The 15,987-nt window shown below is 41.4% G+C and overlaps 2 protein-coding genes across 2 annotated transcripts in view; both read right to left on the bottom strand.

Moving 5' to 3' along the window:
• The window catches only part of LOC117481925 (C-type lectin domain family 4 member M-like), an 80,967-nt gene that overhangs the window by 57,473 nt on the left and 7,507 nt on the right, over positions 1 to 15,987 (bottom strand). The window contains exons 4-6 of the mRNA XM_034129862.1: positions 8,276 to 8,332; positions 7,554 to 7,622; positions 7,032 to 7,088 (exon numbers count right to left, since the gene is read on the bottom strand). Of these exons, the coding sequence (XP_033985753.1) occupies positions 7,032 to 7,088; positions 7,554 to 7,622; positions 8,276 to 8,332 (183 nt within the window). The remainder of the gene's footprint in view (positions 1 to 7,031; positions 7,089 to 7,553; positions 7,623 to 8,275; positions 8,333 to 15,987) is intronic.
• Positions 4,106 to 6,011, bottom strand: LOC117482268 (C-type lectin domain family 4 member M-like). The gene is made up of 4 exons (XM_034130334.1): positions 5,540 to 6,011; positions 5,263 to 5,387; positions 4,947 to 5,047; positions 4,106 to 4,647 (listed from the first exon to the last, which is right to left on the bottom strand). The coding sequence occupies exons 1-4, from the start codon at positions 5,604 to 5,606 to the stop codon at positions 4,500 to 4,502; spliced, it is 441 nt and encodes a 146-aa protein (XP_033986225.1). The 5' UTR covers positions 5,607 to 6,011; the 3' UTR covers positions 4,106 to 4,499.

Genomic DNA, 15,987 nt, shown 5'->3' with positions numbered 1-15,987 from the left:
TGCTAAAAACTCAATAACTTAGATTATTATTTATAGTTTTGCTGAATAGTTTCATGTCCGCTTACCTTAGAAACGTAAAATGTGACGGCAGTGTGCTGATGGGGAAGCATGTTAGCTTAGCTTCTTAGCTTGAGCTAGCTCTGTTACTTCCCAGCTGGAGGCAGAAGGTCCCGCCTCGGCTACGCCTCTTTGCCCTTATTTGGAGCAGGCTGGAGCAGGCGGGAGTTAGACTCAGACGTCACTGTCGAGCCGTTAGTGGCCGACTCCGCCTACTAAGGGCTTCTCGGCAACTCTGCAGAATCCTATGGGTGACGTCACGGACCCTACGTCCATTTATATATACAGTCTATGGTCCTAGCGCTCTGTGCTCGGTCCCTAAAAACATTTTTGAAAATGATATTGTTGTTTTATAAAAAGCTTTACTCAATTACTTCTGTGGTTTGAAGGACCATTTATTTTAGTGTAATGTGTTTACCTTTTTGTAAGTTGTGTCCCATCTACCCATTTCTATTCTCCCTCTGTGTCTCTGTCCGTCAGTCCAATCCACATTTTCTTTCTTTTCTTGTCTTTTCAAAGAGAAACATACAGTAATCAACTAATATTTAAAGAGGACATAATATGCTAATTTGTAGATTAATATTTGTATTTGGTGTGTTTACTCTGTGACGTGTTTCCATTCTTTACAGTTTATTGCAGTTGCGAACACACTCAAATGACACATAAAGCACAATTATTTAATCTCACACTCAAAGAGCAAAACCTCAGCTCAAATCTCCAAAACTCTAAACACTTGGTCAACTCTGCACCCAATTTACAATTTAACTTGGCACTTTTTGCAAGACACTGCACACGGTTCTCTAAGTAAGACACACAAATCTGACATATTCAATAACACTGCCATTAAAAATGCTACAAACACGAACCAATTACAGTTTTTTTTAGTTGCTAACATGCTAAACTCCCACATAAAGCACAATTATTTAAACTTACACTCAAAGAGCAAAACCAGAGCTCAAATCTCCAAACACATTTTTAGCTCTGCACCTTATTTGCAATTCAACTTGCACACGGTTCTCTAAGTAAGACACAGAAATCTGACATATTCACTTGTTGCCATTTTCAAAACACTGACATTAAAGATGCTACACACACGAACCAAAAATACATATGCCAAATGACGGTAAACACCAAACTGCTTCATTGTTGACTCATCAACTAGGATGTAAGCTAGAAAAAGGCTTCATGTAAGAACTACACAAAACACATGGAAACGTCTAAAGCGAGGATGATTTTGTTCTTTTTATTGAAGCAAAATTTCACAATGTTAAGAAGAAATACTATTTTCCTTACATTTTCTTTTCGCAGATCCAGACATTTTCATTTTCACATACTTCATCATTCCAGCTGTTTTGGTAGTGGTTTATATTCACACAGTCTTCATTTCTCTTCTGATAATTGTTGGGTTCTCCCTCTGTGTCTCTGTCCGTCAGTCCAATCCACATTATATTTTTGTATTGTCTTGTGAAATCCTTGTTTTCAAAGACAAACATACAGTAATCAAATAATATTTAAAGAGGACATATTATTCAAACTTTCTGATTCATATTTGTATTTTGTGCGTCCACTGTGACATGTTCCCATTCTGCATACTTTGAGGAAAAATAAATACAAAAAACAGAAATATCACCACTTAGCTGGGTCTGGCCACAGCTCCTCATCAACCTGCAGAAGAAGCATCACCTATAGAGGCCTGACGGTCATACACCTTCAACCAATATGCTGCAAATAACTCTTCAAATGACTTCAATTCATCCTCCCTCTCTCTCTTCCTCTTGCTGCTATCCATTTATCCATTGTTGTTGTAAAAAGTTCTTACATGAAGCCTTTTTCTAGTGCTTACAAACTGATTGCTGAGTCACCAACAAAGCAGTTTGGTGTTTATGGTCATTTGGCATGTGTATTTGTTGATTGGTTCATGTGTGTAGCATTTTCAATGGCAGTGTTTTGAAAATGGCAAACAAGTGAACATGTCAGATTTCTGTGTCTTACTTGGAGAACTGTGTGCAGTGTTTTGCAAAAAGAATGCCAAGTTGAATTGCAAATTGGGTGCAGAGCTAAAAATGTGTTTAGATATTTGGAGATTTGAGCTCAGGTTTTGCTCTTTGAGTGTTAGATTAAATTATTGTGCTTTATGTCTAATTCTAGTGTGTTAGCAACTAAAAAAACTGTAAATGAAGTGTGTGCCATTTGGTGCAAAAGTGTTTATGTAGTTTTGGGTGCAGTGATTCATTTTGCAAGATATGAGGTGTTGTGCACTTTGGGTCTGTGATTTTGTGAATTGTGTTTAGTGTTTTGACAAAATGAGCGCTGTTGTCAAAAAATGTGTTTTAGCAATTGAAATAAACTGTAATACAGTATATGTTTAGTTCAGTTAGATATATTTGTGAAGAAACAAATTGTGTTTCCTCTTACAGTACAGCTTGTCATTTATTAGCTCTTCCTCTGCAGTCCCTTCTTGCTGCACAGGATTTAACTGGGAGATTATCATCATCAAACTTACCGAGGTAGATTCTCTTCATCTCGTCTCTCTCTTCAGTCAGGGAGTTTTGCTGTGAAACTGTCATTTTCAGTGGAGAGGTTACATACAACATTTGATGATGTAATCAACTGAAGAAATTATTCACTTTAAAACAAATTAACTGAGCTGGTTTTGATTAGAATTACAGTATTTCAAAGAATGTATTGTTCAATACAAAGAATTACAAATATGTACTCTGAACACACATGTTGAAAGGGATATTAATTAATTTTCCTCCAGGAAGGAAAACTCTACTTTGTCATTACTGATCATGTTAATGTTAATTAGGTAATTAATGATCACATTAGTTTGTTTACTTTGTTCATCAAAAAACAAGCAAGCCAATCAAAATCCATAAGCAATGGCCTCTAAAGTGAATGCAAAGCCTAATCGGCTCAATGCTAAGGTGTTTAAGAGCTGGTTTAAAAAACTCTGAAGTTGCTGTAAAGTTGTGTAAGTCTAAATCATAATCTGAGTTGATGCATATCTATGCATATTGATGCATTGTGTTATATTAATTATGTGATGTGTACTTTATTGCGGTGTTGTATTAAAAGCTATATATTTTAACTACACTATACCTGTAAAATGAAAATAAGCAACAACTCTCTGTCTGTATTTGTTTTATTACAAAGGGGTTTGTCCCAATCAAATGAATTACATTTAAATTGAACATCATGTTAACACATTTTTAAAACTGCATTATAACATAATACACACACTATTATTGTTATTTTGTTATTTTTGTAAACCTACATTTAACCAGGTAAGTCCTGTTGAGATCAGAACATCTCCTTTCAAGGTGAAACCTTAGTAGTTCACACTAAGGCATAGTTATATTATAGTTAATGACGGGTATGGAAAAGAAAGTTGACAGAAGCAGCCGCGCCGAGATTGCAAAGTGACTCGAACGCGGCCATGCACTTACATAAATATAAACATTATGCAACATTAACCAGACATATGCATATGATAATAAATACTATTATTTGCCGCCTAAAACTGCAAAACCACTCTTGTTCTTCCTGGTTTGAAGTCAAATGGTCTCTCTTCTTCCTTAATGTTCACAACTCGCTTGCTGTTACAACCTCTGCTGCAGCTTTGACGTATTGATTCTTCTGTACTTTGTGTAATTTGGACTTTTATTCACAATTCACACATTTATTTTTACGTCCAAATAAAATCATCATTATTGTTGTTTATCAGTGACACATAATGCAAAAGATCTGATTGACTATATTCTACCCTTATTTATTTGCACCTGAACTGGTTGTCTCTGTACTTATTAGTTTGACAATTTTTAAAAATATCACTTACAGTTTGACCACCTTCACAAACTCTGAATTCTTTTTTAAATGAAATAAAAATAGGAAAGCATCCATCCATACAAAATTGCACTTCCCTCTATACTTTGAGAACTGCTCTTCATCAACAAGACTTGGAGAAGAGCCAAGTCCTCTTGGTGAAAATAAATGTTGCAACATTAATTTCTCATATGCCTTACAAAAAAACACAACAATGGTGTGACCTGTTTGTCAAATGCAGCTCAGTCTATTTTATAGTGAGGGATTCATCGGAAAACTCAGACTTTGTTTTGAAAATAAAATAAAATCATTACATCTCTAAGACACAAAACTAGGACATGATTTCAAGTTGGCATGATTGAAATAAGAAAATCTAAAAGCAGGCAGCCAATATTATAATCTCAAAAGCAGAGAAAAGACACTTTTAGGAATTGCAATTACAGTTTAAAAAAAGTGAACATTAATCCTATATATGAGACATGACGTGACTCCAGATATCTACGTGAGAGTCCAACCCCTCGCCCACCTGGACCTCCACATTTGAATTTAGGCTGAAAATGAGAAATGCAACTTGTTCCTGTTTTTTTCATCATCGTTTTGTGGGACTAGATGTGGAGTTATGCCAATCTCTTCTCACATATCCATCGATTTGTATTATAACTGCAATGGCTATCTGTCCAGCTTATTCTTGCATCACTGTAATATATTTGTGCACAGTCTTCGTCCAGCTTCAAAGTTCCATTTGGCTCACCGGGGTACCAGTAGCTGAAACCCCCAAAGGAAAAATAATAATAATACATTTCAACCTGACATCAACTCAAATCAAAATGCTTTATTATTGATAGAGATAGAATAATAAATGTCTATCCTATGTCTGGTTTGTTATCTGACATGAAATAAGCTTTTAAAGGACATCACAACATGTAGTTGTGGTCAGAGAGGTTGGTAGGCTACTAATATACAAATCATTTAATGTGAAAATAACACAATTATGACATGAAGCTGCAGAGCGAGTGTCTGTCACAGTGCACCTTGACAATAGAAAAGTGAAATAATGAGTGAACCTTGTGGTCAGCGGAGTCCCATCGACCCACTTCCATCTGCCCTCTGTCTCTCGATCAGTGAGTCCAATCCACACCTTCATACGAAAACTTAATATGTAGTCCTTGTTGTGGAGAGAAAAACGCACAATCACAACCACTATATAAACCGAGACATGCTGTCAACCACTTCTGTGACACACAAACCACACACACACACACACACACACACACACACACACACACACACACACACACACACATACACATACACACACACACACACACACACACACACACACACACACACACACACACACACACACACACACACACACACCTCTTCTTCTCTGCTGTTGATAATCACCAGATCTGCTCCTTTTTGAAGACAGTCATCCCTACTCTCTTGCCAGTTTTTCTGGATAGGAGAAATGGTATAGAGACTACCGCTGAAGTACTTCCATCCTTGATAAGAATAGTGGAAAACAGAAAGAACGATAAAACCTTAATACATAAATTACCAGATGCTTAATCTACTATGTCAAGTGCCAAGGTGGTATCTACCGTATGACATAAAGGCCCACCGGCTGAACAATTGATTTCATTTTCATACTTACCCCCGGCTCTCAGAGTCCTCCCCAGATCGTCTCTTTCCTCAGACAGGTTTTTGTTAGTTGCCACCATTTCTGAAACAGAAATGCTATTGTGATGTTTGTTTCCTTTTAATACTGAATAAAAAGCTTTTAGGGAACTTTGCTGAAAGCTCTAATTTTGAGTGAGAAGTTATTATTTTCAAAAGAATCAGGTTAGTAGTAGTTTGATTTGTTAACTTTTGTTTAAATTTAGCATGAAAAAATGACTGTATTCCCTCTTACAGCTACAAAAGAGCTGAGGTGTTATCAATGACAAACCTGAAATGATTTCCCAGAGGGTCGATGAGCAAAGATACACCATTTATGAATTTTCTGACCACTTGGGGTTGTTCATATCGTGTTTTCTTTTTGTCACTTCAGTGTTCTGCCTGAGAAAGTACACCTTTATTTCTTTCATATACACCACCAATGTAGTATACCTTATACACCTTCCGATCAAAAACCTGATTATTGCAGTAGTTTCATCTTAATACTTACCAAGGTTGATTCTCTTCAACTTGTCAACTTGTCTCTCTCTGCACTTATTGTAAGTCGCTTTGGATAAAAGCGTCAGCTAAATGCAATGTAATGTAATGTCTTCAGTCAAGGAGTTTTGCAGTGAAACTGTCATTTTCCATTTTGCCTCCAGATCTAAAACAGAATTCCCATTGTATATTATGTTAATCTATCAATGATAATGTATGGATCCATGTTTCCTTTTCTTATTCCAACACCATATCATGTTTTCAGGAAATTCATTCTGCTAAACTGTCCTGTTGAATGGAGAGGCTGTCATTATTTTCAACAGAACCATATCAGTAATACAGGATATGTTTAGTTCAGTTACGTATATTTGTGAAGAAAATAAATATTGTGATCACCGTTATCAACAACAGCTGTATCATATCCTCTGTTTAAATGTGTAAGATAAGTAATTTAAATTTAAAACGTAAAAAAAATGAACTATCATTATCAACAGAATGTGAAGAGCTTACGATGTTGACGTAACTTCAAAAACATCTATATGTTGTTCTGCAGAGATAAGCATGCTAACTAGCCGCTGCCCGTCGGTCAGCATGCATGTTTCTTGATGTTCTGAGTTTGTATCTTTATGGTTTATTGCACCTATTGTAGGTTGCTTTGGATAAAAGCCTCAGATAAATAAAATAATATTTTGTTACCTAATGTGATATTCAGTACCGATTGGGTACGATATACCCCTTCAGATCAAACCCCTGATTATTGCAGTAGTTTTTGCACTACTAAATACTGGTAATAATTACATTAATTATGTGACCGTCTATGTTTCATGTTTCCTGTAGATATTTAATTGCTCTTTTTACTGCACTTTTTAAGTGTACAGTTTTACTATTATGCTGCTGTGTTTATTGTATTTTTGTAACTCTGGCACAACAATTTCCTTCGGGATTAATAAAGTCTTATCTTATCTTATCTTATCTTTCATCTCAATACTTACCAAGGTTGATTCTCTTCAACTTGTCTCGCTCTTCAGTCAGGGAGTTTTGCTCTGAAACTTCAATTTTAGTGAAGAGGTTACCAACAAAATCTGAGTATGTGTCCAAATAAACATATGATTGAGTGTAAACACTAAATGTCTGAGCTGGCTTTGTTGAAAATAAAGCACAAATTATAGTTCAGTAAAAAAAGAAGAAAAAAGAAACAAGTTCACGCTTTGAAAAGGGGAATTATTTCATTCCTTTCCCTGAGTCATATTAAAAATGTCATTTTGTATTTCTGATCCTATTGTATGTATACCCCGATGTACAGGGATACGTTTCTCAAAAGCAATCAGGGCAACTAGAGTTTGATACTCAAACCTGGGTGTTGACCATTTGCACCAGAAGTGAGAGGCACAAATTAAGAAGATTTTAAAAGAGCAAAACAGAGGGAAACATTGAGAGCAGCTTGTAGAAAATACAGGAGTCCAAAGCTCAAGTGTCTATTTCACTTCAACAATTGACTTTATCATTGTACCTACCATAGTCCTTCACAGTTCTCTTCAGGTCATCTCTCTCCTCAGTCAGGTTTTTGCCGCTGGCCTCCAGATCTAAAACAGAATTCCCAATGTCTATTATGTTCATCTATCAATGATAATGTATGGGTCTTTGTTTCCTTTTCTTAATCTAACACCATATCATGTTTTCAGGAAATTCATTCTGCTAAACAGTCCTGTTGAATGGACCAGATAAGTATTACGGTATATTGTATGTTTAGTTCAGTTAAGTATATTTGTGAAGAAAATAATATTGTGTTACAGCCACAAAACAAAGAGCCAAGGCGTTTTCAACAACATCTGTTTCATTTCCTCTTCTTAAATGTGTAAATAAGCCAGAATTTATATTTAAAACATAAACTAATGAACTATCATTATCAACAGAATGTGAAGAGCCTAAAGTGTTGACGTGTCTTCAAAGAGGTTTACGTGTTCCAGAGATTTCTACAGAAATTACGTGATTAGCATGCTAACTGACTAGCTGGTTGCCCGTCAGTTAGCATGCTGACTGATCTGCATGTTTCTTGATGTTCTGAGTTTGTATCTTTATGGTTTATTGCACTTATTGTATGTTGCTTTGGATAAAAGCCTCAGATAATAAAATATAATATATTGTAACCTAATGTGATATTTAGTACTGATTAAGTACGATATACCCCTTCAGATCAAACCCCTGATTATTGCAGAAGTCTCATCTCAATACTTACCAAGGTTGATTCTCTTCAACTCGTCTCGCTCTTCAGTCAGGGAGTTTTGCTCTGAAACTTAATTTTCAATTTTATTAAAGAGGTTACCAACAAAATGTGATTATGTGTCCAAATAAACATATGATTGAGTGTAAAAACTAAATGTCTGAGCTGGCTTTGTTGAAAATAAAGCACAAATTATAGTTCAGTAAAAAAAAAGAAAAAAAGAAAAGAAGTACACGCTTTGAAAAGGGTAATTGTTTCATTCCTTTCCCTGAGTCATATATTAAAATGTTTTTTTATTCTCTTCAACTTGTCTCTCTCCTCAGTCTGGGAGTTTTGCTGTGATACTGTCATTTTCAATTTTGCCTCCAGATCTAAAACAGAATTCCCATTGTATATTATAATCTATCAATGATAATGTATGGATCCATGTTTCCTTTTCTTATTCCAACACCATATCATGTTTTCAGGAAATTCTTTCTGCTAAACAGTCCTGGTGTATGGAGAGGCTGTCATTATTTTCAACAGAACCATATCAGTAATACAGGATATGTTTAGTTCAGTTATATATTTGTATATAACTGAACTAAGTTTATTTGTGAAGAAAAACATATTGTGTTCCCTCCTCCAGCCACTAAACAAAGAACCAAGGCATTGTCAACAACATATGTATAATTTCCTCTTCTTAAATGTGTAAGATAAGTAATGTAAATGTAACACATTAAAAAAATGAACTAACATTATCCGGATGTGAAGCGCTTACGGTGTGGACGTGACTTCAAAGACGTCTATTAGTTTTTTACAGAGATTAGCATCAGTCAGCATGCTCACTGATATGCAAGTTTCTTGATGTTTGTATCTTTATGGTTTATTGCACCTATTGTAGGTTGCTTCGGATAAAAGCCTCAGATAAATACAATATTATATATTGTTACCTAATGTGATATTTGGTACTGATTAAGTACGATTTACCCCTTCAGATCAAACCCCTGATTATTGCAGTAGTTTCATCTTAATACTTACCAAGGTTAATTCAAGGGCCGTTTCTAGCTTTGTGGGGGCCCTATGCAAGATGCTGTTTGTGGGCCCTAGTTTTTTAACTACAATGGGCGGATTCCGAAGCCTTTAAGATGATCTGATGCATCCATCTGTTACACTTTAAGAGGAAAACAGGCTAATTTCACGAAAATTAAGCAATTTAAACGTACAAAGAATTATATTAAAAAGGTAAACAATAAGGCTCCTCTACGTCAATAAGTGCAAGAGATGCAGCATTTTCTCAACAATGTATAATTTACATTTTTCATCTTCCTCAGACGTCACTCATTGGGTAACAGCTCAACGATGATTTTGACTTTATTCCCCCAAAAACACAAGCCACAGCTTTGCTATCATTGCAGTTTAATTGTGTTTATATCCTACATTTGATTTTTAAGCATATAATGCTTCACCGAACACAGGAGGGGGCTGAACCTGAACTTTCAGCTTGGGGACCCCCTAGTGGCCGCGGGGGCCCTATGCATCCGCACAGTCTGCCTATACTATAGGAAGAAACGACCCTTAATTCTCTTCATCTGGTCTCTCTCTTCAGTCAGGGAGTTTTGCTGTGAAACTGTTATTTTCAGTGGAGAGGTTACCAACTATGATAATTGGATCAACTGAAGAAAGTATTCACTTTAAAACAAATTAACCGAGCTGGTTTTGATTATAATTATTTCAGAGCAATTATTGTTCAATACAATGAATTAAAAATGCATTCACACATACTGTTGAAATGAATATTAATAACATTTCCCTGAGTTGTGTAAATAACTTTTTATATTTAAAATGTTAGGTCATATTGCACACCCTAATACACAGTGATTTTCTTTTTTCTAAAGCATTCAGAACAAGTGATCATCATATCTTGCACAAATTATAATTGAAACAGGGACGGTTATCACTTGCACTGGCTACAGAAGTGAGAGGCACAAATTAAGAAGACTTACTTAGGTAAATGATGAGAGCATCTTGTAGGATACACAGGAGTCCCAAAATCACAACAACCAGTCTGTACATTTTCATTCCTGTGTATAGAACCCAGAAACATGCACACACACGGAGGTTTATGGAGGCTGACTTGCACAAGCGGCTGTTTGAGAAACCTTACACTTTAGACTGAGATGTTGATTTTGTCTTTAATTTATCATGCAATATATATATATATGAAAAAAAAATAAAAAATGTAAACTTAAAGATCATAATATATATATACTGTATATATATATATATATATATATATATATATATGATGAACTTTACATTTAAAATTAATTTTAGAAAATAAGGTTATTGTAAACTAATCAGCTCCAAATTGTTTGTCGAGGATTTCTGTCTTACCAGGCGCTGCAGCAGGCACCTTGAAGTCTTCAACAGAGCTGCGGGATGCAGCTTTCCTGGCTGGAACATCTTCAATGTTTGCGTATATATTGGAGAGCTCAAGTTCTTCTTCAAGGGAAACCATCTCACCAGTTGAGCCTCTGCAGAGTGCTGATGGTGTTTGTCAAAGTGTCTTCTTTAAAGGGCACTGATCTTCCTTTATTTAATGATTCTCTCAGCATACACCTCTAACTCTCTCTCTCTCTCTCTCTTTCTCTCTCTTTCTCTTTCTCTCTCTCTCTCTCTCTCTCTCTCTCTCTCTCTCTCTCTCTCTCTCTCTCTCTCTCTCTCTCTCTCTCTCTCTGTCTTTCTCTTTCACACTCTCTTCTTCCTCATTTTCTATAATTTGCCTTTGTTCCTCAACTCAGTATTTTATGCTTTGACTGCTGCTCCATGTGATACCTGTGCAGATCTTTGGGTACCTGAAAAATATTTTTCCTCCAGGAAGGAGAACTCTACTTTGTCATTACTGATAATGTTAATGTTAATGAAGTAATTAATGATCCTATTAGTTTGTTTACTTTGTTCATCAAAAAACAAGCAAGACAATCCAAATCCATAAGCAATGGCCTCTAAAGTGAATGCAAAGCTTAATCGGCTCAATGCTAAGGTGTTTAAGAGCTGGTTTAAAAAGCCCTGAAGTTGCTATAAAGTTGTGTAAATCTAAATCATAATCTGTGTTGATGCATATCTATGCATATTGATGCATTGTGTTATATTAATTATGTGATGTGTACTTTATTGAGGTGTTGTATTAAAAGCTATATATTTTAACTACACTATACATGTTAAATGAAAATAAGCAACAACCCTCTGTGTAGCACATCAGATATAATAGTTAATGACGGGTATGGCAAAGGCCAGAAAGTTGATAGAGAAGCAGCCGCGCCGAGATTGCAAAGTGACTCGAACGCAGCCATGCAAATACATAAATATAAACGTCATGCAACATAAACCAGACATATGATGATAAATACTATTCTTCGTCGCCTAGAACTGCAAAACCACTCTTGTTCTTCCTGGTTTAAAGTCAAATGGTCTCTCTTCTTCCTTAAAGTGTACCTCTCATGCTATATTTGAATAATATAGTGTAGGACCATACTTATATAAGGCATATTTATACTTTTTTTTTTTCAAAATACCAAACAGATCATGCATTTTAGCCATGCCTCATTTTGCTCAATTTGACATTTTTTAGATCTGTTTTAGCAAGGGTTGATTCTGTGAGCAACAGCACCATCTAGAGGCCTGGCATATGTACTACAACGTCTCCAGCGCTTTCGAACGGCAATGCCGTGGTTGTCTCCTCCTGATTGGTGGAGTTGGCCCAATAGCCGTAGCGCCACTGTCCTGACGTCAGGACAGTGTTCAAATCTGGATCAGTTTTTATCAGATCCGTTGCAGCCCCTTTTTTAGAGATTTGGGTATGGAGGAAAATAGAGAGGGTTGTGTTTTCTGACACTTGGTGAGTTCCCTAGAACACCGGGGACACATATTCATGTATAAAAGACGTACAAAAGTGCATTTTGCATGATAGGTCTGTTATGTATGTGTCACATCAGGTGTGACTGTGCCTTTAAGATGGCACTGGGAGTTTGGGGATGTGTGAACCGGATACAGTTGGTTGTTGTTGTGTTGTCATGGCAGCGTGTGCAATAACGTGTTGAATAAACGGTCAACCTAAATGTCGTAGTCCATAGTCTAAATATATACAACATTGGCGACGAGGATTATGGATTCTCTACTCTCACCTCTCTCCCCGTTCCTCGCACTGCCGGGCGAACCGCCGATTCCGTGGGTTCGCTGGCTTGAGTCCTTCGAAACGTTCATAGTAGCCGCGGGGCTAGCTGAAGCTAACGACGACAGGAAGAAAGCCCTGCTGATACACACGCTGGGCAGCGAGGGACAGCGGATTTTTCGGACTCTCGGACCTGCTCCGAAATATGCGGACTGTGTTACACTGCTCACTGGACACTTTGCTGCTCCACAAAATGTTATGCTCCGGCGGATTGTTTTTCGGCAACGCCGGCAACAGGCGGGTGAGGCCGTCCACCATTACGTGGCTGATCTGAGGGGACTAGCCAGCCTCTGTAAATTCGGGGCGCTGGAAGATGAACTAATACGGGATCAGCTGGCTGAGCACACTAACAGCTCGAAGCTCAGAGAAAAGTTGCTAATGATGACAGACCAGCTCACAACAAGAGCAGTGGAGGTAGCTTTCCAGCTTGAGTCAGCAGCAGCCTTAGCATCACAGCTAGCTCCCTCCTCCAGTTCTTTTCCCCACAGACCCATGCTACTAACTCAAACGGTGGCGCTACCCATGGAGCCTCCCGGGGAGGTTTTCCCTGAGGACAACTTTGATGTGAACTTTGCAGCACGCCAGGGTACGGCAGCACGCCGGGCCTGAGGTAATTGTGGCTCATCATCGCACCAGAGTCGAGCTCCAAACTGCCCTGCCAAAGGACAGAGGTGTCAACGCTGTGGCAGACAGAACCATTTCGCACGAGTCTGTCGCTCTGTTCCTGCAACCGACAGCCCACCTCCACGTACGCCTGGGCCGCACGCACCGACGACCATCCACTCAGTGGCCGCCATCTCCCGACCGCTAAAGTGCTGCACGGTGGAGCTGGATGGGGTCTGCCTCCCGCTGCTGCTGGATACGGGGGCCTCCAAGTCGCTCCTGAATGTTTCCACGGTCCGGCGTCTCTTTCCGCTCCGAACACTGACCGCCGACGCCGAGGTTCTGTATGGGTATGGACACTCTAAAATTGGAATGGCGGGCACAATCACCTTTGCTGTGCGTTACGGGACTAAGGCTCTCCCCGCATTCACCTTCTTCATCTGTTGGCTCGCCGTGGCATCAGCGCTGGCCAGCTCTGTTCAGTGGTTTGGGCTGCCTCACCGCCTTAGACCACCAGCCCCTCCTCAAGCCTGAGGTACACCCCGTGATTCAGCCCATACGCCGCCTGCCTCTCGCCCTGCGCGACGACGTCACCGCCGAGCTGCAAAAACTCTTGGACGTGGGCATCATCGAACGGATTGATGCTTCCCCGTGGATTTCAAACCTGGTGGTGGTAAAGAAGAAGTCAGGGGGCCTGCGCCCGTGCATCGACCTCAGGCCGGTGAACAAGGCCGTGATACCTGACAGGTATCCGCTGCCCACAGTGGAGGAGCTAGCCGCACAATTCTACGGCTCTTCTATGTTCACAAAACTAGACCTTCGCCAAGGCTACCTGCAGGTTCCGCTGCACCCTGACAGCCGCAGCCTTACAGCTTTCGTGACGCATGTCGGAGTGTTTCGCTACACCCGCATGCCCTTCGGCCTCAGCTCGGCCCCCAGCTGTTTTCAAAAAATCATGACCACCATCTTCGCCGGCATCCCGGGCGTGGTCGTCTTCCTGGACGACATAGTGGTTCATGGTGCAACACCAGCCGTTCATGACGAACGCCTGGCGAGGGTGCTGGACGTCCTCGCCAGTCACAACCTCACACTCAATGGGGAAAAGTGCACCTTCGCCGTTCCAGCCATCGACTTTGTGGGGTTCCGCCTGACCGCCGACGGCCTCAGCCCGCTACACTCCAACGTAGAGGCGGTGCTGCGCCTGCCTGAGCCGTCCTGTCCAGCTCAGATCTCTTCGTTTCTGGGGATGACGGCCTACTACCTGCGCTTCCTTCCTCAGTACTCCTCGACCACCTCCCCACTACGCGAACTCCTGAAACAGGACGCAGTCTGGGAGTGGACCCCGGCCTGCTCTGCCGCTGTTCGCCAGCTCAAGACGCAGCTCACCTCAACGCCGGTGCTCGCATTCTTTGACCTGGCGAGCCCCACGTTCGTGACCTGTGACGCGTCCAATACGGCAATAGGGGCGGTGCTGTCCCAGATCCAGGGGGGCACAGAACGCCCAGTGGCGTTCGCCTCTCGGTCCCTCAACTCGGCCGAACAGAAATACTCGGTGGGGGAGCGGGAGGCGCTGGCCTGCGTCTGGGCGTGCGAGCGGTGGCATATGTACGTGTATGGGCGACATTTTACGTTGAGTACTGACCACCAGGCTCTTACAGTCCTGCTTGCTACATCGGGGTCGGGGCACAAACCGCTGAGGATCTACCGCTGGTCAGAGAGGCTCCTGCCGTATGACTTCACCACAGTGTTTACTCCCGGCAGGGAGAATGTGGTGGCTGACCTGCTCTCCCGCGCCACCCCCACCCCAGCGCCCGGCGCGGGCCCTGACGCAACAGAGTCAGAGCTCATACTCATGCTCCACGCCCCGCTTCAGGCCGCGGTTTCCCTGGAGGACCTTCGGCTCGCGTCGGAGGAGGACCCCACGCTCTCCCGGCTCCGCACTTACATCCGGGAGGGATGGCCTGCAAAGTTCCCGGAGGAGCTGGCGTCTTTTCATCGGGTCAAGGACGAGCTGACCTGCTGGAACGGTGTCTGCGTGGCCCGGGGCCTCCGCACGTTCGTCCCCATCAACCTCAAGGCACGCGTATTGGCTATGGCGCACGAGGGCCACCTGGGTATCGTGAAGGTGAAACAGCGCTGCAGGGATTTGGTGTGGTGGCCGGGCATAGATCGAGATATAGAGACAATGGTGAAGGAGTGCACGGCCTGCCTGGTCAGTGGCAAAACTGGCCCGCCACCCCCACCGGCCCTGCAGCCCTTGCAGTGGCCGCGCGCGCCTTGGGAGCACATGCAGCTGGACATCTGTGGGGAGCTCCATGGCGTCCTGCACCACCAACGCTTCCTCCTGGTGGCCTACGACCTCCATTCGAAATGGCCAGAGGTGGTCGCCACAGGGTCCGTAACGGCTCGGGTGGTCACAGACTTCCTCTCCTCTCTGTTTGCTCGGTGGGGCAGTCCTAATGCCATCACTACAGATAACGGCCCACAGTTTGTCTCAGCTGAGTTCGCCACCTTTGTGGAAGAGAGGGGGATTAAACACATCCGTACAGCTTTCTACCACCCGCAAGCAAATGGGGGGGTGGAAAGGTTCAACCAAACCCTAAAGAACGGGATCAGAGCACATCTGGCAGATGGTCTTCCGTTCTCAGCCGCGCTGCTCCGCACCCTGCTTCACTACCGGGCGACGCCGCATTCAACTACCGGCAGCTCCCCAGCCCTCTTGATGATGGGCCGTGAGCTCCAGCTCCCTTTGGATCGGTTACGGGCCCCAGCGGCCGTCACGCCAACAGCGGCACCCTGCCAGAGCGCCAGGGTCGCAGAGGCTCAGCGCCGCATGAAGCAGCGGTTCAACAAGAGACGGAGGGTGAGAGCGCCTCCCTTCACAGTGGGGGATTGGGTCAGGATTCACCGT

Source organism: Trematomus bernacchii, unplaced genomic scaffold (assembly GCF_902827165.1).
Source record: "Trematomus bernacchii unplaced genomic scaffold, fTreBer1.1, whole genome shotgun sequence".
In the NCBI taxonomy this organism is placed as follows: Eukaryota; Metazoa; Chordata; class Actinopteri; order Perciformes; family Nototheniidae; genus Trematomus; species Trematomus bernacchii.
This window is presented reverse-complemented; position numbering and strand designations above follow the sequence as displayed.